General features: G+C 42.7%; 2 protein-coding genes and 4 non-coding genes across 6 annotated transcripts; 4 read left to right on the top strand and 2 right to left on the bottom strand.

Annotated features, from left to right (window-relative positions):
• Positions 1-4902: 4902 nt before the first annotated feature.
• On the top strand, positions 4903-5008 carry LOC137172716 (U6 spliceosomal RNA). Its single transcript, XR_010925027.1, has one exon. It is a non-coding gene; the product is annotated as a U6 spliceosomal RNA (small nuclear RNA).
• A 2834-nt stretch (positions 5009-7842) lies between these two features.
• Positions 7843-7948, top strand: LOC137172712 (U6 spliceosomal RNA). Its single transcript, XR_010925024.1, has one exon. It is a non-coding gene; the product is annotated as a U6 spliceosomal RNA (small nuclear RNA).
• Positions 7949-9864: 1916 nt separating this feature from the next.
• On the top strand, positions 9865-9970 carry LOC137172775 (U6 spliceosomal RNA). The gene has a single exon (XR_010925053.1). It is a non-coding gene; the product is annotated as a U6 spliceosomal RNA (small nuclear RNA).
• A 1488-nt stretch (positions 9971-11458) lies between these two features.
• On the top strand, positions 11459-11564 carry LOC137172769 (U6 spliceosomal RNA). The gene has a single exon (XR_010925052.1). It is a non-coding gene; the product is annotated as a U6 spliceosomal RNA (small nuclear RNA).
• Positions 11565-14950: 3386 nt separating this feature from the next.
• Positions 14951-16574, bottom strand: LOC137172676 (uncharacterized). Its single transcript, XM_067577230.1, has 3 exons — positions 16095-16574; positions 15832-15990; positions 14951-15752 (listed from the first exon to the last, which is right to left on the bottom strand). The coding sequence occupies exons 2-3, from the start codon at positions 15986-15988 to the stop codon at positions 15250-15252; spliced, it is 660 nt and encodes a 219-aa protein (XP_067433331.1). The 5' UTR covers positions 15989-15990; positions 16095-16574; the 3' UTR covers positions 14951-15249.
• A 665-nt stretch (positions 16575-17239) lies between these two features.
• LOC137170623 (uncharacterized) lies at positions 17240-21786 on the bottom strand. Its single transcript, XM_067574133.1, has 8 exons — positions 21716-21786; positions 20440-20614; positions 20270-20326; positions 20067-20131; positions 19629-19978; positions 19438-19533; positions 18389-18604; positions 17240-18249 (listed from the first exon to the last, which is right to left on the bottom strand). The coding sequence occupies exons 2-8, from the start codon at positions 20612-20614 to the stop codon at positions 17784-17786; spliced, it is 1425 nt and encodes a 474-aa protein (XP_067430234.1). The 5' UTR covers positions 21716-21786; the 3' UTR covers positions 17240-17783.
• Between the last annotated feature and the right edge of the window lie 103 nt (positions 21787-21889).

Raw genomic sequence — 21889 nt, 5'->3', positions numbered from 1 at the left:
TTTTGCTTCCTTTATGGTTCTTTGGAGTGAAGGATTGTTTGTCGCTGTCCTCAGGTATTTCAGTGCTATTGTTTGGTGTCTCTGTCTTAAGGTTTGGATTCCTGTTATGGTGTGTATATAGTGATTGCTGATGTAGGATGGGAGTCTGTGTGCTAGTTTGAGTGCTTTGTTCTGGATTGTTTGTAGGCGTTGTAGCTGGTTATCAGAGATGGTGATCCAGGCGAGGACAGAGTATTCGAAGAGTGGTCGGATGTATGATAGGTAGACTTTGATGACTGTAGAGGGTGATGTGCCATATTTTCCACAGAGGGCTTTGAGATGGTTGAGTCTATTGTTTGCTTTTTGTTCCAGGTTATTGACGTGCTTTGTCCAGGTCATGTTGTTTTGGAATGTGACTCTGAGGAATGTTGCTTCTTTACTGATATTGATTTTCTGGTTGTATAGTGTTAGATTGGCACTGTTGTTGGGCTGCAGGTGTGGGTTTTTTGTGAAGAGGACGCACTGTGTTTTGGCAGGGTTTAGTTTGATTCTCCACATGTTAGACCAGTTTTCTATTTCAGTTATGCATGTGTGGAGTTTTTTTGGCTGCTAGGTTTGGGCATTTGGAACTGGACCAGTAGCAGAGGTCGTCTGCAAACTGTGAGACTTTGGCAATGGTGGCTGGGGGGTAGTATATATCAGATAGGTATAGTAGAAAGAGAAGTGGACTCAGAACTGCACCCTGTGGAACTCCTGCTTGGGGGGTGAAAGGTGTTGATATAGCAGAGGCAACTTTGACTTTGATTTGGCGGTTGTTAAGAAAGCTGAAGATGATGGATTGGGTGGGTTTAGGGAGTTTGAGATTTGTATCCAGTAGTCTGTATTTGAGTCCGTTGTGCCATACCTTGTCGAAGGCTTTTTCTATATCAAAGAATATTGCCATGGTTATTTCTTTTTTATTGAAGTTTCTGTGGATGTCTTCTGATAATCGGATGATGTTGTCTGTGGTGGCTCTCCCTTTTCTGAAGCCAGCTTGATGAATTCCTAGGAGGCCCATAGAGTTTATGTGGTTTGTGAGGCGTGAGGTGAGTATTCTTTCAAACAGTTTTCCAATGTGGCTGAGAAGGCTTATGGGGCGGTAACTAGTAGCATTGTGCGGGTCTTTTCCTGGTTTATGGATCATAGTGACAACAGCAACCTTCCAAGGTGAGGGGAAATGACCGGTTATGAGGCAGGTGGAGAAGAGCTGTCCAAGGTGCTGGAGATAAGCGGTTGGTGCTTGTTTTATCAGTATGGTGTCAACATTGTCCTCCCCCGGTGCTTTATTTTTCATCTTTTTCAAGTGCAGTTGTATTTCTTGGATGGTGACTGGCTTTGTGAGGGGATGATGTTCTGTGATGAGATTGGCTGTATTTGTCTCTTTTGTGTTGTGTTTTGTCATTTCTTTATCAACCAGGTCTTTCCATGTATTGTCAAAGTGTGGGTCATTTGGGCATGAGTGGATGTTTTCAAGATGATTACGGAAGAGTGTGGCTTTTTCTTTGTTGTCACTGATGATTGTGCCTGAGGATTTGATTGGTGGTGTGTTATTGTTTTCTGAATCTCCAATTAGGCTCTTTATTTTTTGCCAGAAGGTCCGGGGATTTGTGTCTTGATTGAGTTTTCTGTAGAATGTGTTCCAGGTTTTCTGCTTGTGAAGGGTAAGTTGTATTTTAATAGTGTTTTGGAGTCTGTTTATTTCTGTTTTGGTTTGGGGTGATCTGAACCTTATGAATTCTCTTCTCAGCTTTCTCTTGTGTCTTATGAGTTGGAGCAGGTGAAGGGGTAATGTCTGTGTCAGTGTTTTAGCAGGGTTTTGGGGTATTGTTTCCTCTCTGGCTCGGGTGAGAAGTTGACTTGACAGCACTGCTTGTTGGTCCAGATCTTGGGGGGTGGTGATGAAGGTGGTGTTTTGTAGTTTTCCTTCTATGTGTGTTCTGTATATTTCCCACTCTGCTGTTTTGTAGTTGTACTTCTTCCTTGGAGTTGCTTGCAGATGAAAGGAGAATGCTGTGAGGACAGGTAAGTGGTCGCTGGAGAGATGATTTGTGGTGGAGAACTTATGCAGTTTTGAAGCCAGATCAGGGGAGCATATGATCAAGTCCAGAATGTCTGTGCTGCCTGTTTGGGGGGATGTATAGGTGGGTTTGTTTGTGTTGATGATTGACAGATTTGTGCTATTCAAGATCTGTTTGAGTGCTATGCCACTTTGATTTGTTTTTCTGCAGTGGAAGTCTACATGCTTTGCATTGAGATCTCCCATTATGAGGGAGTGGCTGGGGTTGGAGATAACGTTAAACAGTGCAGCTGAAGGTTTTATTCCAGGGGGGCAGTAAATGCTGGTGACTGTAATAGGGTGATGTGGGTGGATTTTCATTTTGGTTGCAATGTATTCATTTCCTTGTAGTTCTTCTGATGAGAGGCCGAAATCAATTTCACTGTATTCAATGTTTTTTCTGATCGGGATTGCTACTCCTCCTCCATGTCCTGTCTGCCGTTCTTTTCTTATGATGTTGTAGCCAGGGATCTGAATTCGTGATTTGGTTGATAACAGTGTTTCATTTATGGAAGCCACAGAGACATTCTTCTCGTTCAGCAGTTGGATTAGCTCCTCTTTGCTTCCCCTTATTCCTCTAATATTTAAGTGTAGAAAGGTGGTGAGGGCCATTATGAAGAGTGTTAGAAGGGACAAAGAAAATGACTGGAAGTAGACATCTGTTGTCTTACAGAGAATGACACATACTTTATATATTGAAGTGTGTGTGTTTCCTGATGGTTTTGAGTACTTCCTCTATTTTCTTGTCGTCCATGGCGAGTTTTTTTTAAGTCATCACACAGATGAGTGAGGTGGGTGCCATCATTAGGGTGCAGGCTTGGGGGGTTAGTGGTAGTGGGTTTTCCGGCTGAGGGTTTGGCAGTTGGTGTCTTTTTGGTTGATGGGGTCATGTATGAAAGGTAGACTGGACAGGTCTTGGAGGCAGCGGAGTGTTCGCCTGCACAGTTGGCACACTTGGCTTCTCGCTTTTCTTTTGTGCAGGTTTTGTGGTGGTGGTTTTCTCCACATCTCAGGCATACGACTGGGTTGGTGCAGTTGATTGAGATATGGTTGAATTGTTGGCATTTATAGCACTGTTTGATGGTGGGTGGAGGTCGTGCCTTCTCTACTCTATAGTGAAAAAGGTCCATGTAAAAGCCTTCATGGAGAAGGCTAGCAGCTTGGTCTGGGTTGGTGAGCTGGATCTTGATGAAAGTGGTTGGCTGTTGAGTGGATTTGCTTGTTATTCTGTGTATTCTGGAGATGTAGATGCCTTGTTTGTCCAGTTCTTCTTTGACTTGTGTCTCTGTGATGTTTGTGTGAATACCTTTGATGACAGGCAGTTTTGTAGGGGTTTCAGATGGGGGCATAGAGCTGTGTTTGCGTGCTAGCCTGAAAGTGAAGTGTGCTCCATTAAATGCTCCCTCGAGCCATGGTGAGAGCAGAGAGTTCAGGGAGGGAATGTCCTTGGGGAAGATGAGAATATTGCCATTTCTCATGTGGACCAGTTTTTGAAGTTGGGCTTGTGGCTTGAGTCTTTGTATTTCCTTGAGGATGGATTGGTTGGTTGAGGGAGAGTTGTTTGGGGTTTTGTAGTTTTCTATTACAACAGGTGTAAGGTGTTGGTTCTCTGTCGACTCTTGCTCTTTTCCTGGGGCCTGTATTAAATGCTTGATATTTGTGCATGTTTGTGCGTACAATGTCCGAGTAGCTGGCAGAGAGTGGTGGGAGAGGAGTGTGTGGGTCTTGTCCATTCAATAGGATCTGCTTCATGGTGGTTAGAGTGGATTGCATCTGTGTAGTGACATTGTTGAGGGGGGTGGATTGGGTGTATTTGCTGAGTTCAGAGAACAAGTGGTTGATTTGGTCAAAAATATTCTTGATGATGAGGTTGTCAATTTTATCAGTGGTCGGAGGGACTGATGTCTCAGCAGAAGTGGATGGTTTAGAATTAGGATTGGATGGTGGGGGTTTGGATAATTTCATAGGTGGCAGTGCTTTTTCTTTGGTGGTTGGATTGGGTTCTAGAGGTGTGATGGGATCCATTCTTTCCAAGTTTTGGAGTGTTTTGGTGATGAAGCTGCGTACTGCTGGGGAGTTGGGGCTCTTTCTCACTTGTGTGGATTTTTGTGTTTTGGGATCTGGCACTTGTTTCTTTCTTTGTGGTCTTTCATTTGATCCAAAAGCTGCAGGCAATATTTGTTTCCTTTCCATGGCATTGGTTGGTTGTGCAGTAGCCATATTTGCTTCAGGAATGAAATGGAGTGAGTGGGTGTAGGGGTGGGGGGAAGCTGCTGCTTTAAGTACGGTGAAGAGAGAAAAAAAAAAAAAATAATAACGAGGTATTTATACTGTGTACTGTCTTTCTAATAAATGAAAGTTGTTTATGGTTCTTTTGTTGATCAGACTGGCAATTAACAGATTTTAACTAGATGATGAATCAGAAAACAAGTAAAGCATAAAACTTGGGAATGATACGTTTAAATTGAATCTATAATCTGTCTCCACTTCAATATGAAACTGCAGTGATGTATCAGATCAGTGTGATCAGCTGCAGCGTCCAATCAATAACTGATATCCAATAAGGGGGCGTGTCGGCTGGTAAAAGACCTCCGTGAAGGCTGCTCTCATGTTTCCTCGCTCCTCGGAGCAAAATAAGAGACTCGAGACGTGCCCGTTATGTGAACACACCGTGATCCCGAAGCATCCGGACCTGCTGCTGGCTGCTGTATTCAGAGCGTCAGATGACGTGTTTCTGTCCGGTTTTGTCCGTGTTCCCGCCGCACCGTCAGTGAGTCGGTTAGCGGCTCGGAGCCCTTTATAAGGCTGCTGATGTTCGTGGTAGAAACGTGTTACTCCGGTAGCACATATACTAAAATTGGAACGATACAGAGAAGATTAGCATGGCCCCTGCGCAAGGATGACACGCAAATTCGTGAAGCGTTCCTCATTTTACATTATTTTCATCACAAAACAGCAATTTTCAAGCAGAGAACATCACAACAAGTTGGCTCAAACAGCGCAGCGGTGACCGGAAGTACTGCAGCCGAGAGGAGACCACACTGTTTACAAGCGACTATCTAAAAAAAAATGCAACAACAACATGTAAAAACGGCAGCAAAACCTCCTAAAATCACCAGTATTTTCCTGTCGTTGCTGTTCATGTGTCTGTGCTCTCATACAGTAACTTCACATGGAAACTGTCACTTTTAATCAACCGAAACTTCATTTAAAGTCGCTGTTTTCTGCTGTTCCACCCCAGCCTGCTGTCGGCTCTATAGCAGGGTAACTCACGCCAAAACAGACAGCAACAGACACAAACAGTCAGAGTCTTTTCTAGTATAGAGTGATGGTTAAAATAAGCAAATTATTATTATTATTATTTTTTTTACAGTTGTACACAGGGCTGTAATGGAGACTAAACACACATAAACGCCGTTTGGCCACCTCTCAGATTCTTTATGGAAGCCACAGAGACATTCTTCTCGTTCAGCAGTTGGATTAGCTCCTCTTTGCTTCCCCTTATTCCTCTAATATTTAAGTGTAGAAAGGTGGTGAGGGCCATTATGAAGAGTGTTAGAAGGGACAAAGAAAATGACTGGAAGTAGACATCTGTTGTCTTACAGAGAATGACACATACTTTATATATTGAAGTGTGTGTGTTTCCTGATGGTTTTGAGTACTTCCTCTATTTTCTTGTCATCCATGGTGAGTTTTTTTTTAAGTCATCACACAGATGAGTGAGGTGGGTGCCATCATTAGGGTGCAGGCTTGGGGGGTTAGTGGTAGTGGGTTTTCCGGCTGAGGGTTTGGCAGTTGGTGTCTTTTTGGTTGATGGGGTCATGTATGAAAGGTAGACTGGACAGGTCTTGGAGGCAGCGGAGTGTTCGCCTGCACAGTTGGCACACTTGGCTTCTTGCTTTTCTTTTGTGCAGGTTTTGTGGTGGTGGTTTTCTCCACATCTCAGGCATACGACTGGGTTGGTGCAGTTGATTGAGATATGGTTGAATTGTTGGCATTTATAGCACTGTTTGATGGTGGGTGGAGGTCGTGCCTTCTCTACTCTATAGTGAAAAAGGTCCATGTAAAAGCCCTCATGGAGAAGGCTAGCAGCTTGGTCTGGGTTGGTGAGCTGGATCTTGATGAAAGTGGTTGGCTGTTGAGTGGATTTGCTTGTAATTCTGTGTATTCTGGAGATGTAGATGCCTTGTTTGTCCAGTTCTTCTTTGACTTGTGTCTCTGTGATGTTTGTGTGAATACCTTTGATGACCAGCAGTTTTATAGGGGTTTCAGATGGGGGCATAGAGCTGTGTTTGCGTGCTAGCCTGAAAGTGAAGTGTGCTCCATTAAATGCTCCCTCGAGCCATGGTGAGAGCAGAGAGTTCAGGGAGGGAATGTCCTTGGGGAAGATGAGAATATTGCCATTTCTCATGTGGACCAGTTTTTGAAGTTGGGCTTGTGGCTTGAGTCTTTGTATTTCCTTGAGGATGGATTGGTTGGTTGAGGGAGAGTTGTTTGGGGTTTTGTAGTTTTCTATTACAACAGGTGTAAGGTGTTGGTTCTCTGTCGACTCCCGTCTTGCTCTTTTCCTGGGGCCTGTATTAAATGCTTGATATTTGTGCATGTTTGTGCTTACAATGTCCGAGTAGCTGGCAGAGAGTGGTGGGAGAGGAGTGTGTGGGTCTTGTCCATTCAATAGGATCTGCTTCATGGTGGTTAGAGTGGATTGCATCTGTGTAGTGACATTGTTGAGGGGGGTGGATTGGGTGTATTTGCTGAGTTCAGAGAACAAGTGGTTGATTTGGTCAAAAATATTCTTGATGATGAGGTTGTCAATTTTATCAGTGGTCGGAGGGACTGATGTCTCAGCAGAAGTGGATGGTTTAGAATTAGGATTGGATGGTGGGGGGTTTGGATAATTTCATAGGTGGCAGTGCTTTTTCTTTGGTGGTTGGATTGGGTTCTAGAGGTGTGATGGGATCCATTCTTTCCAAGTTTTGGAGTGTTTTGGTGATGAAGCTGCGTACTGCTGGGGAGTTGGGGCTCTTTCTCACTTGTGTGGATTTTTGTGTTTTGGGATCTGGCACTTGTTTCTTTCTTTGTGGTCTTTCATTTGATCCAAAAGCTGCAGGCAATATTTGTTTCCTTTCCATGGCATTGGTTGGTTGTGCAGTAGCCATATTTGCTTCAGGAATGAAATGGAGTGAGTGGGTGTAGGGGTGGGGGGAAGCTGCTGCTTTAAGTGCGGTGAAGAGAGAAAAAAAAAAAAAATAATAACGAGGTATTTATACTGTGTACTGTCTTTCTAATAAATGAAAGTTGTTTATGGTTCTTTTGTTGATCAGACTGGCAATTAACAGATTTTTAACTAGATGATGAATCAGAAAACAAGTAAAGCATAAAACTTGGGAATGATACGTTTAAATTGAATCTATAATCTGTCTCCACTTCAATATGAAACTGCAGTGATGTATCAGATCAGTGTGATCAGCTGCAGCGTCCAATCAATAACTGATATCCAATAAGGGGGCGTGTCGGCTGGTAAAAGACCTCCGTGAAGGCTGCTCTCATGTTTCCTCGCTCCTCAGAGCAAAATAAGAGACTCGAGACGTGCCCGTTATGTGAACACACCGTGATCCCGAAGCATCCGGACCTGCTGCTGGCTGCTGTATTCAGAGCGTCAGATGACGTGTTTCTGTCCGGTTTTGTCCGTGTTCCCGCCGCACCGTCAGTGAGTCGGTTAGCGGCTCGGAGCCCTTTATAAGGCTGCTGATGTTCGTGGTAGAAACGTGTTACTCCGGTAGCACATATACTAAAATTGGAACGATACAGAGAAGATTAGCATGGCCCCTGCGCAAGGATGACACGCAAATTCGTGAAGCGTTCCTCATTTTACATTATTTTCATCACAAAACAGCAATTTTCAAGCAGAGAACATCACAACAGGTTAGCTCAAACAGCGCAGCGGTGACCGGAAGTACTGCAGCCGAGAGGAGACCACACTGTTTACAAGCGACTATCTAAAAGAAAATGCAACAACAACATGTAAAAACGGCAGCAAAACCTCGTAAAATCACTAGTTTTTCTTGGTTTTTTAGTTTTTCTTGGTTGTCGACACCTCCACACTTTCTAAGTTTAAAATATGTTATTAATTAGGAAGGGATTCTGCTCAGTTCTGCATATTTGGGTAGTATGTGATAGTTTATCTGGTACCTTGTTTTTTACTTATTCTGAATTTATTTTATTTTTATTTCACTTTATTTTATTTCTTTGACTGTGAAGCACTTTGTAACTGGTGTTTGTGAAAGGTGCTATATAAATAAACTTTGCTTGCTTGCTATTAATGATATAATTCTCAATTAATGTAATATAGTTTCAGCTGTCAGAGTAGCTTCTCTATCGTGCAGTTCTCTGTGGTGCTTCAGTAGATGATTGCAGTAAAAACGCTGATTAACTGGTTGTAAAAGTCGAACTGAAACTGACTTGTTAGATCTCAGAGAAGCTGAATCTTTTATTAGCCTGAATAGACTGTAATGATCAACTGAATGGATGTTTGAAGTCAAATTGGACTTGAATGTTTGTTTTAAATGTATTAAAAATTATCAGAGTTTGGTGTAGCGGCTTATTCTTAATGAGAGAACGAGCTGTTTCTGGATAAAATACTTGAAGACAGTGATGCCTTTTTATCACAGATACTAACACGACACACATGAATACAGATGATCGAAGTTTATGGTTTTATTTTAGTTTTTTCTTTTCTTTTCTTTTAGTTCTCTGGATTCGGACTCTACAGCAGCGTCCCTGAACGCCTCTTACAGAGCGGTCAGACAGCGACACCCAGCGGCAGATTGGTGCAACTGCAGCTGAATTTATTTGAATTAAAACAAAACTAACAGTAAAATCACAGCTTTGTTTTTATTTCATACTTGCTTTGGCGATGTAAACGCATGTTTCCCTGCAAATAAAATAAATAAAGCCTGTTTGAACTGAACATTGAATTTATAGAATTAATACAGGACTGTTTACAGATCTCAGATCTCCCTGTTTGGATTTTGGTTTCCAGCACAGATTTCCTCTCTTCAACAGTATTTCTGCCTCCTGTAGGATATGTGTATATCTGCATATGATGGATTCATTCATTCATTCTACTGTGACATCTCTGCTTTTATGTATTGAGCTGAGTAGAGTTTCTCTTCCTGCTTCACAACAACACTTTAACACAGAAAATAACGACATTTATTGCAGATTTCAGACTTTCAGACGCGTTTGATGTTCAGATCAGCGGCTGGTTTATTGTCTTTAAAGGATCCGACCGCCGATTCTCGTCAGAGTTGTTTGTGCTGCTTCCGGCTTGAAGGCGGAAACCAGATCAGACCGGTTCCTACACACGTCCTGGTGCCTCTAAACCAGCCCAGCAGGGTTTCTGAACCCCCCCTCAGGATCTCTGGGAGAGGGGGGTCGGGGGTCAGAGTCTCTGCTGGAGGAGTCGGTCTTTAGTTTTCATGTCTGCAGCCCTCCAATCGTCTTCGCCTGACGTCACCCTGCTTTGCATACATCTCCCACAATGCATCAGTCCGCTCACATATTCCCACTGAAACGGACTTTCCAGGACCAGAACCACACCGATCCTTTCAGACTCGTTATCTGAACACACCGTGATCCCGAAGCATCCGGACCTGCTGCTGGCTGCTGTATTCAGAGAGTCAGATGACGTGTTCTGTCCGGTTTTGTCCGTGTTCCCGCCGCACCGTCAGTGAGTCGGTTAGCGGCTCGGAGCCCTTTATAAGGCTGCTGATGTTCGTGGTAGAAACGTGTTACTCCGGTAGCACATATACTAAAATTGGAACGATACAGAGAAGATTAGCATGGCCCCTGCGCAAGGATGACACGCAAATTCGTGAAGCGTTCCTCATTTTACATTATTTTCATCACAAAACAGCAATTTTCAAGCAGAGAACATCACAACAAGTTGGCTCAAACAGCGCAGCGTTGACCGGAAGTACTGCAGCCGAGAGGAGACCACACTGTTTACAAGCGACTATCTAAAAAAAATGCAACAACAACATGTAAAAACGGCAGCAAAACCTCCTAAAATCACCAGTATTTTCCTGTCGTTGCTGTTCATGTGTCTGTGCTCTCATACAGTAACTTCACATGGAAACTGTCACTTTTAATCAACCGAAACTTCATTTAAAGTCGTTGTTTTCTGCTGTTCCACCCCAGCCTGCTGTCGGCTCTATAGCAGGGTAACTCACGCCAAAACAGACAGCAACAGACACAAACAGTCAGAGTCTTTTCTAGTATAGAGTGATGGTTAAAATAAGCAAGTTATTTACTTTTTTACAGTTGTACACAGGGCTGTAATGGAGACTAAACGCACATAAACGCCGTTTGACCACCTCTCAGATTCTGAAATCGCGTTTACGCAGACATCACTTTACAGCTGTCAAAGACTCAGACCGGCTTTCTACCGCAGCAATGAGATAAGGGAAGTGTCTTTAAAAATCATACATTGGTATTATCCTGCAAGTCATTATCTTCTTAGGTTTAAATAAAAAAGACATCTGTGTTAACTGTTCATTTAGTTTAATGCATCCAGAAACAATGTAACACCTATTCTGGTGATGTGGGTTAGGGTTTAAATGTGGCACCATTTAAAAGGGAAATGAACAGGCTTTCCAACGGTATAAGATTTATTACCAAGAAGTATTGTTACAACAAAGAAATAATCTACCAAACACAAATATCCTTATTTTTTGTGCTATGTTTATATATATATGGCCTAATTTCTCATTTCTAAATAAATTTTTCCTTTATTGTTGGCTGATTGTTCGGCCATCGGGAGACCAGTTTGGCAGTTTTGCTAAAGAATTTGTCTTAGTGGGAGAAATAACGAGGTATTTATACTGTGTACTGTCTTTCTAATAAATGAAAGTTGTTTATGGTTCTTTTGTTGATCAGACTGACAATTAACAGATTTTTAACTAAATGATGAATCAGAAAACAAGTAAAGCATAAAACTTGGGAATGATACGTTTAAATTGAATCTATAATCTGTCTCCACTTCAATATGAAACTGCAGTGATGTATCAGATCAGTGTGATCAGCTGCAGCGTTCAATCAATAACTGATATCCAATAAGGGGGCGTGTCGGCTGGTAAAAGACCTCCGTGAAGGCTGCTCTCATGTTTCCTCGCTCCTCGGAGCAAAATAAGAGACTCGAGACGTGCCCGTTATCTGAACACACCGTGATCCCGAAGCATCCGGACCTGCTGCTGGCTGCTGTATTGAGAGCGTCAGATGACGTGTTTCTGTCCGGTTTTGTCCGTGTTCCCGCCGCACCGTCAGTGAGTCGGTTAGCGGCTCGGAGCCCTTTATAAGGCTGCTGATGTTCGTGGTAGAAACGTGTTACTCCGGTAGCACATATACTAAAATTGGAACGATACAGAGAAGATTAGCATGGCCCCTGCGCAAGGATGACACGCAAATTCGTGAAGCGTTCCTCATTTTACATTATTTTCATCACAAAACATCAATTTTCAAGCAGAGAACATCACAACAAGTTGGCTCAAACAGCGCAGCGGTGACCGGAAGTACTGCAGCCGAGAGGAGACCACACTGTTTACAAGCGACTATCTAAAAAAAAATGCAACAACAACATGTAAAAACGGCAGCAAAACCTCCTAAAATCACCAGTATTTTCCTGTCGTTGCTGTTCATGTGTCTGTGCTCTCATACAGTAACTTCACATGGAAACTGTCTTTATGCCTTAAGGACATTAAGACCTAGATGACCTGCAATTTTCTGCTACTAAAGTCAGATAAAACTGAAGTTATTGTGCTTAGCCCTAAACACCTTAAAACACATTATCTAATATCTTGAAGAGCTCATAGTACCGTATTATCCCACTAGAACACTGCACTCCCAGTATGCAGGCTTACTGGTGGTTCCTACAGTCTTTAAAAGTAGAATGGGAGGCAGAGCCTTCAGCTATCAGGCTCCTCTCCTGTGGAACCATCTTCCAGATTCAGTCCGGGGTGCAGACACCCTCTCTATGTTTAAGAGTAGGCTTAAAACTTTCCTTTTTGATAAAGCTTATAGTTAGGGCCGACCAGGCTCGCCTTGGATCAGCCCTTAGTTATGCTGCTATAGGCCTAGACTGCCGGGGGACTTCCCATGATGCATTGAGCTCCTCTCTCCTCCTCCTCCTCTCCATCTGTATACATTCATGTAACATCAATGCATGTCACTAACTTTGCTTCTTCCCTGGAGTTTTTTGTGCTTTCTCATCTCGCAGGAAATCCTGTGCTGCAGGCCAGGCCTTCGTGGTCCTTCACAGTCCTGTTGGCATCCTTCCCTGGCTATTGCTTCTTATTGTTATTGTTATGATTGTTGTTATTCTGCCCCCCCCCCCCTTCCCTCTTTCTTTCTCTCTCTCAACCCAACCGGTCAAAGCAGATGGCCGCCCACCAAGAGCCGGGTTCTGCTTGAGGTTTCTACCCATTAAAGGGGAGTTTTTCCTTACCGCTGTCGCCAAGTGCTGCTCATGGGGAAATTGTTGGGTCTCTGTAAATTAAAGAGTACGGTCTTGACCTGCTCTATGTGAAAAGTGCCCTGAGATGACTTTTGTTGTGATTTGGAGCTATATAAATAAAAACGGATTGATTGATTACCCCACTGGAAAACTGCGCTCCCAGAATGCAGGCTTACTGGTGGTTCCTACAGTCTCCAAAAGTAGAATGGGAGGCAGAGCCTTCAACTATCAGGCTCCTCTCTTGTGGAACCATCTTCCAGATTTGGTCCGGGGGGGCAGACACCCTTAAAACTTTCTTTTTTGATAAAGCTTATAGTTAGGGCCGGCCAGGCTCGCCTTGGACCAGCCCTTAGTTATGCTGCTATAGGCCTAGACTGCTGGGGGACTTCCCATAATGCACTGAGCTCCACTCTCCTCCTCTCCATCTGTATGTATTCATTTACCATTAATGCATGTTACTACCTTGACTTCTTCCCCGGAGTTCTTTGTGCTTTCTCATCCGCAGGAAACCCCATGGACCGCGCTGACGTGGGGATGTCCTTCTGCTGCTGTTCCTGCTGTTGCTAGTCATGTATCTATTGTTATTGTTGTTGTTGTTCTGCTTCTCTGACCCACTGTGTACAGTATTGTAAATATCTTTCCTCCTGTTTCTGTTAAGTTAGGAGTTATGTCAGTGATTTGTATTTTTGTTTCTTTATGTTTAAATAGGTAATTTTAGGTTGATTAGCTTTAGTTCCTTTTTGTTTGTTGTTTTGCTGTTAACTCACCCTGAAACCACAACTATGAAATAAACATTTAAAGGCTGCAAAATCCCTTGTTGCTGCTTTTTTTTTTTTTTGGCAGCTGGGGAGAGGGAGTGTCATTTTCATGTTGCGCCAGGGTTTCTCTTAGGCCAGGTCATAACAATATATTTTTAAATTCTACTGCTTCTCCCAGTTTAAAGGCCCCTCTACTTAGCAGTGTGTGGGCCTGTATAGACTGTCTTTGATTGACATCTCCCCTAAAGAAGTAAAACACATTTCCAATCCACTGGAGATAGAAATATGAACGTATATTCAGACTATACAATATATATCTAAAAACACAGCAGTAGAGTGGACAAAAGAGTCATCAAGTTTCATTCAGCGTATTCTGCTCATTCGTCATTCACCACAGTTGGATCACTCATTCAGTATACAGCAGGTTTAAATGTTTAGTGTGTTCATAATGGAAAAGTGACAAAATTGACTTTTGATTTATTTTTCTGTGTTTTGAGGGAGCTACAAAAAATATCCCTCTGAAGAAGAGTGTCAGATGGATATGTTGGATAGTTGCTTGTAATTAATGTTAAATACTATTTATATACAGTAAATCTCATACATTAATTGGAAAAGTCTGTAGATCTATTGGATAGTTGCTTGTAATTACTTTCAGATAATGTTTATATAAGGTAATGATTATTAAAATGATGTTTTTGTAAGCCATTTTTGCATGATCCTATTTTTTGTACAATATCAAACCAATATTTTTACCAGGAATTTACTGTAAATAGATGAGATAATCACATACAATTAAATCCTAAAGCTCTCAAGATACCATTAATGGCTGTTAAAGGAGGATAATTTGAATATAATTTTACATAATTTTTTTGTGTTTTATATCCAGAATTTGTGCTTTGATGGGGCAGTCTTAAGGATAAATTGGATAATTCTATGAATTTACAAAAGAATACTGTATAAAACAAGCCATTACTTAAATTAGGTCATTTTAAGGTATTTCTACAATGTTTTTAATTTTTTGTGCACATTTATACATTTATTTAGCATGCTAGCAATATTTTATATTTTTTATACAGTTGGACTGTAAAAATGCAGATAATGTCTGCAGTAAATATCTGTATTTTTTAAAAAAAAGGTTTTTTTTACTGTTATTTGACGGTAAGTGTTTTTTTTTTACATTAAATTTTAAGTAAAAAAAACAGAAAGTTGCCTTAATTTTACATTCAGTAATAGTAAAAATCTTGTTAAAAAACTATAATATTCCATTATATTAATTTACAGATTACAGCCTTTATTTTATGGTGAATATTTTTAATAAAAATAATTTATTGTGTTTTTATGGCATTTACACTTAATGTAGAAAAAACAACAAAAACTGTAAAATAATACAGTAAATATCTGTGAAATAACTTTTTTTTTTTTTTTTACATTGTATCTGTGCATTTGTTCGCATGTTTTTCGTGTGTTTTTTAATAAATTATACCTTCCTGCAACCTCGTCCTCTCATGACTCTTCCTATGGTCAAAGGTCAGTTATTAAGTTATTAATTATTTTACGTGCAAAATAATTGTTAGAATAACATAAACTTCACAAACTAGTCAGAGATTGAATATTCCAAAATGTTGTTTTTATTTTTCACACACATGAAAGAGTCATAAAAAAAAGTACAAAATGATTTTGCTCTGTGTTTCAGGATAAATATTAACAAACACACAACATTTAAAATAACAGTGTTGTGTTAGTGCACATGAAGGCGAGCAGCTCTGCAGCCAGTTTACAGCACAGTGGTTGAAGAATAAGAGTGATGCATGAACAGTCATACAGCGAAATATTATAAAATATATACAGACTATATACAAATCTGTCTGAGCAGTTCAGTGTCCCTCCATCTCTCTCCTCTCTCTCTACTCCTTCTCCTCCTCCTGCTCCATCCTCTTCCTCTCCTCTGCTCTCTTCTCCCTCCTCTTCCTGTTGTACCGGGTCCTCACATCTGGCCGATACTTGTATGAGCCCCATCTCTTCAGGTTGGCCTGGTACAAGTCCTGGGTGGAGACCCCCCCCCGGATCTCTCTCAGCCACTCCTCCACTGTCCTGCCTGAGGGGTCGGTGTTTTGGCAGAAGGTCTTCCTGGTCTTCTTATGGATGCTGTGTCCCGTCTCTCTGACCTTCCTCTGTTTGCAGAGGCTGCAGGTCCTCTGTTTGCGGGGTGTGATGACCCCGGCGTCGACAGCCTCCTGCCGGACCTGCCGCCTCCACTTAGTGGTCCTTGGCACCTTCGCCCTCATGGACTCCTCCAGGATTTGCCCGCTGCTGAAAGGTGGACTCAGGTCCCTGGAGGTCCCTGCATTTGGGTGCTGAGTCGCCTTCGGGGTCCTACAGGCCTCCTTCCCAGACCGCCTGGACGTGTCTGCAGAGGAATAGTACACATGTTTAATTAGAGTGTGAAGTATCACAAGTATCACAAGTGTAGAACAACCGGTTCTAACCTTTCTTTCCTTTTCCTCCTCTCTTCAGGATCGGAGGCCAAAAGGGCTTCATGAACCTCAGCTGTGGTGGGGGGCTGTAGGCTGCGGGGTCAACTCTCCACTTCCTGATCTCCATCCGTCTCAGGGAGCCGAGGTCACTCTCTGCCTTGTCAGTCATTTCTGCATGAAGGATAAAACAGATACCAGCAGTGTGAAGTTAAAAACAGCCGAGCTGAGCGACATCAGCAGACATGAGAAACAGGAGGAGCAGAGTTCAAACTTACTGGATGTCGGCTGGATGTTAATGACCCACCTATCACCTGAGAGCAACAATCACACAACAGCTCCCCCCCCTCCCCCTCCTGAGTCTGATTGGCTGCATTTGTGCCAAAGTTGAATTGAAGTCCGTTGTGATTGGCCGCAGCAGATGACCGCCCACCTAGAGTCCGGGTTCTGCTTGAGGTTTCTATGCTAAGGAGAGTTTTTCCTGACCGCTGTCGCCAAGTGCTGCTCATGGGGGGAAACTGTTGGGTCTCTGTAAATTAAAAAGTTCGGTCTCGACCTGCTCTATGTGAAAAGTGCCCTGAGATGACTTTGTTGTGATTTGGCGCCATATAAATAAAAACTGATTGATTGATTGAATTGAATTTTATGAGTAATTGTACATAAAATGTAATTTGTCCTGTTGGGCGCTGATGAGAAAAAAATTATTTGTGTATAGCTGAGATTGTAAGAATCTGACACATTTGAAGATAAACTGAGTTAAACTACAGACAACCTTCGTTTTAGCTTTTTCCTAACTTCACTATTATCTGAACTAACGCGCCGTGGTTGAGAGAAAAGCTGACAGCAGATTGAAATATCACTTTTTACTGTATTAATAAAGTATTTATTGGATTTTACTCGCGAAGGTTTTATTGCACTTACGGTAACGAGTGTAGATGTCGACCTGTAGTCTGCTGTGTGTGTGTGTGTGTGTGTGTGTGTGTGTGTGTGTGTGTGTGTGTGTGTGTGTGTGTGTGTGTGTGGACACAGTCAGAATATATGTAGAATAAATGACACCAAAACATTAAAAAGTACCGATAAAAGACATCGGAGCTTATAAATACTACAGTCTACTCATTTATTAATACTGGGTTTCTGTTTCCATCCTTACAGAGAAATAAGAGCACATTAAATCAAACCGCTATATATCCGATTATTTGGGATAAAATAAGACATATAAATGCATATGATGCATAAACAACCGGAAGCTGGAATAAATGTTGATGTTTGGAACAATAAGCGTCTCTTTGCTTCGCCGTTTAATCGCACATAAAGCAGAATAAAATATGAAGGAACAAATCATTCACTTCTGATTGAAATCTGTCTGCAGACGGAGCTCTGGCAGCCATGTTTGTCTCATCTAAACTATATTTTATACACAGTGTGAAGAACGACAGATGTGTTTGTGTAACAGTTTATTCCTATAATCAACATTCAGGAATGACGCAATAAAACAGGAAGTACAATAAAACTTTATTTGTGACAAGTTAACAAGAGCACAGTGTTATTAACCTCAGACTTACACACACAAATAAATACACAGAATAAAGATGTAGAACTGCAACATATTCAATAATCAGAATTAACAGCGCTGAACCTCGTCACACATTTTAATCACCCAACAATCACAAACTGGTCTCCACACAGTGAACACCAGTGAACCTCAGCTGTTCACCAGTACTCAGGTGCTCGTTGACGTCGTGGTCATACTGGAGACCGCCCTCTCGTTGAACCGTCTGTCTTTACAAAAGCTCAATTAAAGCCAGCAGAGCGACTGTCTAGTACCCAAACATGTTGTTTAAGCTCAGTAGAGACGTAGTGACCAGATGAACTATGTACAAACATGATATATATAAATAAAAACATTTACATACAATGTCTATTTACGTTATTTACAGTAAGCTCCTGGTGGTGGTGGGGGGGGGGGGTCAGGTATGGAGGGAGGCCAGCCACTCCTCTGGGTTCTGTCCTTTAGCAGCTACAGGACAGTAGTTCACCTTCTCCCCGCTCGTCTTCCTCAGCTCTCTGTGGCCCGTCTCTTTAATCTGCCTCAGCCCGCACGTTCCACAGCGGCGGACTGAGGAGGCTCTTCTGTTCGGAGTCTGTCCTCTCTCAGCTGCCCCCACCTTCATCTCCATCGCTCTCTGACGATGACGGACGGTCGACTTTGGCGTCTGAGAGGCTGCGGAGGTGCTCGGGGCAGGAGAAGCCCAGGATGGGCCGGCGGTGGGCTCCTCTTCCTCCTCCTCCTCCTCCTCCTCTCCCTCTGGTGGTGGCGGGTGCTGGCTGACGGAGGTGCTCGGGGCGGGCTGGGTCTCCTCCGCCTGAGGAGGGGCCTGCATGGGGGGGGCGGCGGTGCAGAGGGTGGTCTTCTCCTGCTTCAACTGTTTGCACCTGCAGAGGAAACACAGAGCAGTGACGTTAAATACTTGATGTGTCCTTATGTTTATGTGCATATCTGTGGTGCACCATGTCTACAGAGTGTATATTTATATATATGTGTGTATATATTTATGTGTCTTTATGTACATACAGCCAGGTGCTGCTGGGTACCGGCTCCATCTTTGGCAGTGTGTGAGGAGGAGGAGGAGGAGGAGCCGCTCCGGGGACGTCACACCTCCTGCAGGTGTGCAGGTAGTGAGAGCAGCGCCTCATCCACTCCGCCTTGTGCTGCTCGACGAGGAAGGAGCGAAGGCGGCCGACACCCAGCGTCTTCATCAGAGCCAGAACCTTCTTATCACACGACAGCCTGCAGGACACAAAAACAGTCACACGGTTCAACAACACGCTTTCTCTTATGTAATTCTTCCACATTAAAATGTCTAAAAACAACTAGACCTGTGTTATATATGTTGTTGAGTTGTGTACTTACATTCAAACCCAGAGAAATCTGTAATTTAATCAAAGTAACGGACCGTTTCATTTGGTCGCCTGTCGATGGCGTCATACCTCCTCTACCAAAGAGTAAACACGCACCAGATGCATACGGCGGCGCTGTGTTTGTCCGCTACAATGGCGTCTACCAAAGAGTAACTTACACACATACAAGATAATACATCGGCGTTGTGGTTGTTCCACACAAACTGTTATAAATGGACTTTTATTCAGTTTTAAGACACATTTTCATGATAAATTTAGGTGGTTTTTAACTATATCTTTTAGCTGGAAGAAGGATTTTAGTCATTGGACGTCTGGATCTTAAGTTATCAGAGAAATAAACTGGACAAACGTTAGCAGCAGCTCGGCTAACAGCCCCTCCAGGAAGTCCGGTGGTCACCAAACATCGTCGGAGAAATATTGATTTTATAAGTGAAACTTTATTTAGTATTTTAACAATTTTAATCTCCGTGTACGAACAACAAACAACGTTTAACAACGAAGACAACAACTCCCATGATCCCTTGTTACTTCACGCCATCATCACTCTCCATCTGTTGTTATTGTTTTGATTGAGACGCCTAGCGGCTGAAATGACATATTGTGCGTTTAAGTGAAATTTAATATATTTCCTTTGAACATCACTGTGTCATACTGGGCTGAACAGAGGCTTGTGTAGTTTGTTGTGTAGTTTGTTGTGTTTACTTGTACGCCAGCACTGCAGGGAACAGCTGCTGGTGGTCCAAGTCCAGCTGCTTGGTCACACAGTCCGACCAGCCCGCCACCTTCTTCTCACATGACCTGTGGGAGAAAAGACACACTGTTCCTGCTCTGTTGTACATTATTCTCTATGTAACTTCTCCTTCTTCTCTGTTAGTGTTGCTAGTCATCAGTACCTGCACTCCAGGTACTCCGTGCCCATATAATACCATCCATCAAGGTCCAGGACTTTGCGGATGGTCTTGTAAATCCCGCAGGCTGTGAGCTTGTGCTCACAATCCGGACACTTGAGGCGGTAGAGCCACATCCGATACGGAGCCCAGAAGAAGAAGGGCCGCTGAAAGAAAGCGTCGGGGCTGGAGGGACGCTGGCTGTAGACCAACCGGGGACCAGGTGGGTGGTACCAGAGCTGGAGCTCCTCAGACAGGACCGGCCTCCCTGTCTGGTCCTGCACAAACAGGGCCTTACTGACCCAGTCCTGCTGCTCTGGAGGCAGGCTGCTCCTCCAAGCTCCCAGCAGGAGGAGCTGCAACACAACAACCACACACACAACAGATCACTGAGCTGCTGCTTTAAACACACGACTACAAAATGTTCATAACAACAACACAAACCTGAGCTGGAGGAGCAACCGGTCTGACAGCAGCAGGCGAGGGAGGAAGAGGAGGAAGAGGAGATGCTGTGAACAGAAAAAGAATAAATAAAAGTAATAAATATAATAAAACGGTAATAGTAGACACAGTTCACCTGCTGTACCACCTGTTACCTCCCACTGTACTGACTGAACGCCTTTATGTTGTATGAAACACAGACTCACCTGCAGCAGCTGTCTGCTTCATCAGCAGCTGGTCGTCATCCTCATCCTCAGAGGAACCTGGAGCCACATTTAAAAACAGTTCAGTCGACATGCGACACCGTGGAGAACAACAGCCTCAGTTTAACATGACACGATGTGAATGTGAGTGAGGAAGATGACTGGACACATACTTGACAGGACTCTGGACCTTCTCTTCCTCAGGGAGGATGAGGATGGCCCGGGATGCTGAGGAGGCAGTGGAGTGTTGGAGGGTGACGGTCTGGCTGAAGGAGACCGGCTGGTGGAGGAGGACGGAGATGCAGCGGTGGCAGCAGAGGAGGCGACAGACTGCTGCTGCTCCCACATCTGGAACAAGAATTTCTAAAGGGGTTACTAAAGTTCAGTCTTCTCTTATTGAGAAGTTACAAGCTGACGAAGAAAAGGCTGAGATAGCTTCTGATTAATATTAACTAATTACTAATTAATAGTAACGTTATTGCCACTATGACTAATATTGGTTGATTTAATTCAATCACTCAGCTGAAAAGTTAACATTTCAATGAAACAAAGTAACACGGACATTTACACAAAGTGAAAGTTGATTCAACAGTAAGTTCTTGCAGTAATTCATTAAACCTACAGAATCGTACAGATTCACTTTTGAAAAAAAAAAACTTTTCTCTGAATTAACGAGATGCCTTAAAATCCTGCCTGCGGTAACGCCGCCGTCTGAACTTCGTTGCGCCTTCAGTAGTTACGGTAAAGAGCGAGACGAAGGTCCTGAAAGACATTTACACGCGTTTTCAATCATGTTCTTTTATGAATTTAATGCATTATACTTGTTTTTTTCTCATGTTTGACCTGTTGTAAGTTTTTTAAGGTGATCAGATAAATGCAGATTAAAGTGGAGTCATCCAGCTCTACCTGTTTAAATCACCTCTCAGCTGCAGTCTGCTGTGTTTGCTTTCATCTATTTTTTGGGCTTTGATGAAACATTTTTGCCTGTCCTGAGTTTCCAGCGCAAAGTCGACAAATTAATGACAATAATATCGATATTACTTAAAGACACAGTATCTGCCAACGTTTCAAAGCAAAAAAACAAAATTAAACTGGATCCAACTAAACAGGCTGGACATGAAATCAAGCTCTAGTAATAAGGAGAGTTTGACGTTTTTCATTAACTTAGAAAAAAGTGAATGCATTAAGCTTCTGCAGGTTCCCGCTCCGTAATTATCTAATTAGCTTCAGCTAAAACAGCTATTCAGAGCATTGACAATAAAAGACAACACAAACTTTCCACATCCTCCACTTTTGGGGATTAAAAACGGCATTTTTTAGTAGAAAACAATCATGTACAACACCGTTTATATTACAGTAACGTTACGGTCGCGATTCATACGAGAAAACTCCGTTAACGGAGCAGAAACCGAAAACGTGACAGACAGAAGCATGCTGAGCGTTTCTTACCTTTCAAAACGATAAAAACAGGACAAAGTTATGAAAGACTAAAAATTAGATAAAAAGTAAAGAGGTTTTTTTTTACAAATACTACCAAATACCAACGAGTAACGTAGTCAGGTCAGTGGAACAACCTGGTAGAAAAACTGACGTGCGTGACGGCTGAATATGAACCAATCCGCA

The sequence above is a fragment of the Thunnus thynnus genome, chromosome 2 (genome assembly GCF_963924715.1).
Source record: "Thunnus thynnus chromosome 2, fThuThy2.1, whole genome shotgun sequence".
NCBI lineage: Eukaryota > Metazoa > Chordata > Actinopteri > Scombriformes > Scombridae > Thunnus > Thunnus thynnus.
The sequence above is the reverse complement of the archived record's forward strand: the minus strand, read 5'-3'. Positions and strand labels throughout refer to the sequence as shown.

Bases quoted from the DNA above. Each gene is read 5' to 3' on its own strand.
- LOC137170623 (XM_067574133.1), bottom strand. From the start codon at position 20,614: ATGTGGGAGCAGCAGCAGTCTGTCGCCTCCTCTGCTGCCACCGCTGCA. The intron at 19,534-19,628 runs GTACTGATGACT...TTTCTCCCACAG, and splicing joins ACGGAGTACCTGGAGTGCAG to GTCATGTGAGAAGAAGGTGG. The intron at 18,605-19,437 runs GTAAACACAACA...TGTGTCCTGCAG, and splicing joins CCTGCAGTGCTGGCGTACAA to GCTGTCGTGTGATAAGAAGG.
- LOC137172676 (XM_067577230.1), bottom strand. From the start codon at position 15,988: ATGACTGACAAGGCAGAGAGTGACCTCGGCTCCCTGAGACGGATGGAG. The intron at 15,753-15,831 runs GTTAGAACCGGT...ATTCCTCTGCAG, and splicing joins AGGAGGAAAAGGAAAGAAAG to ACACGTCCAGGCGGTCTGGG.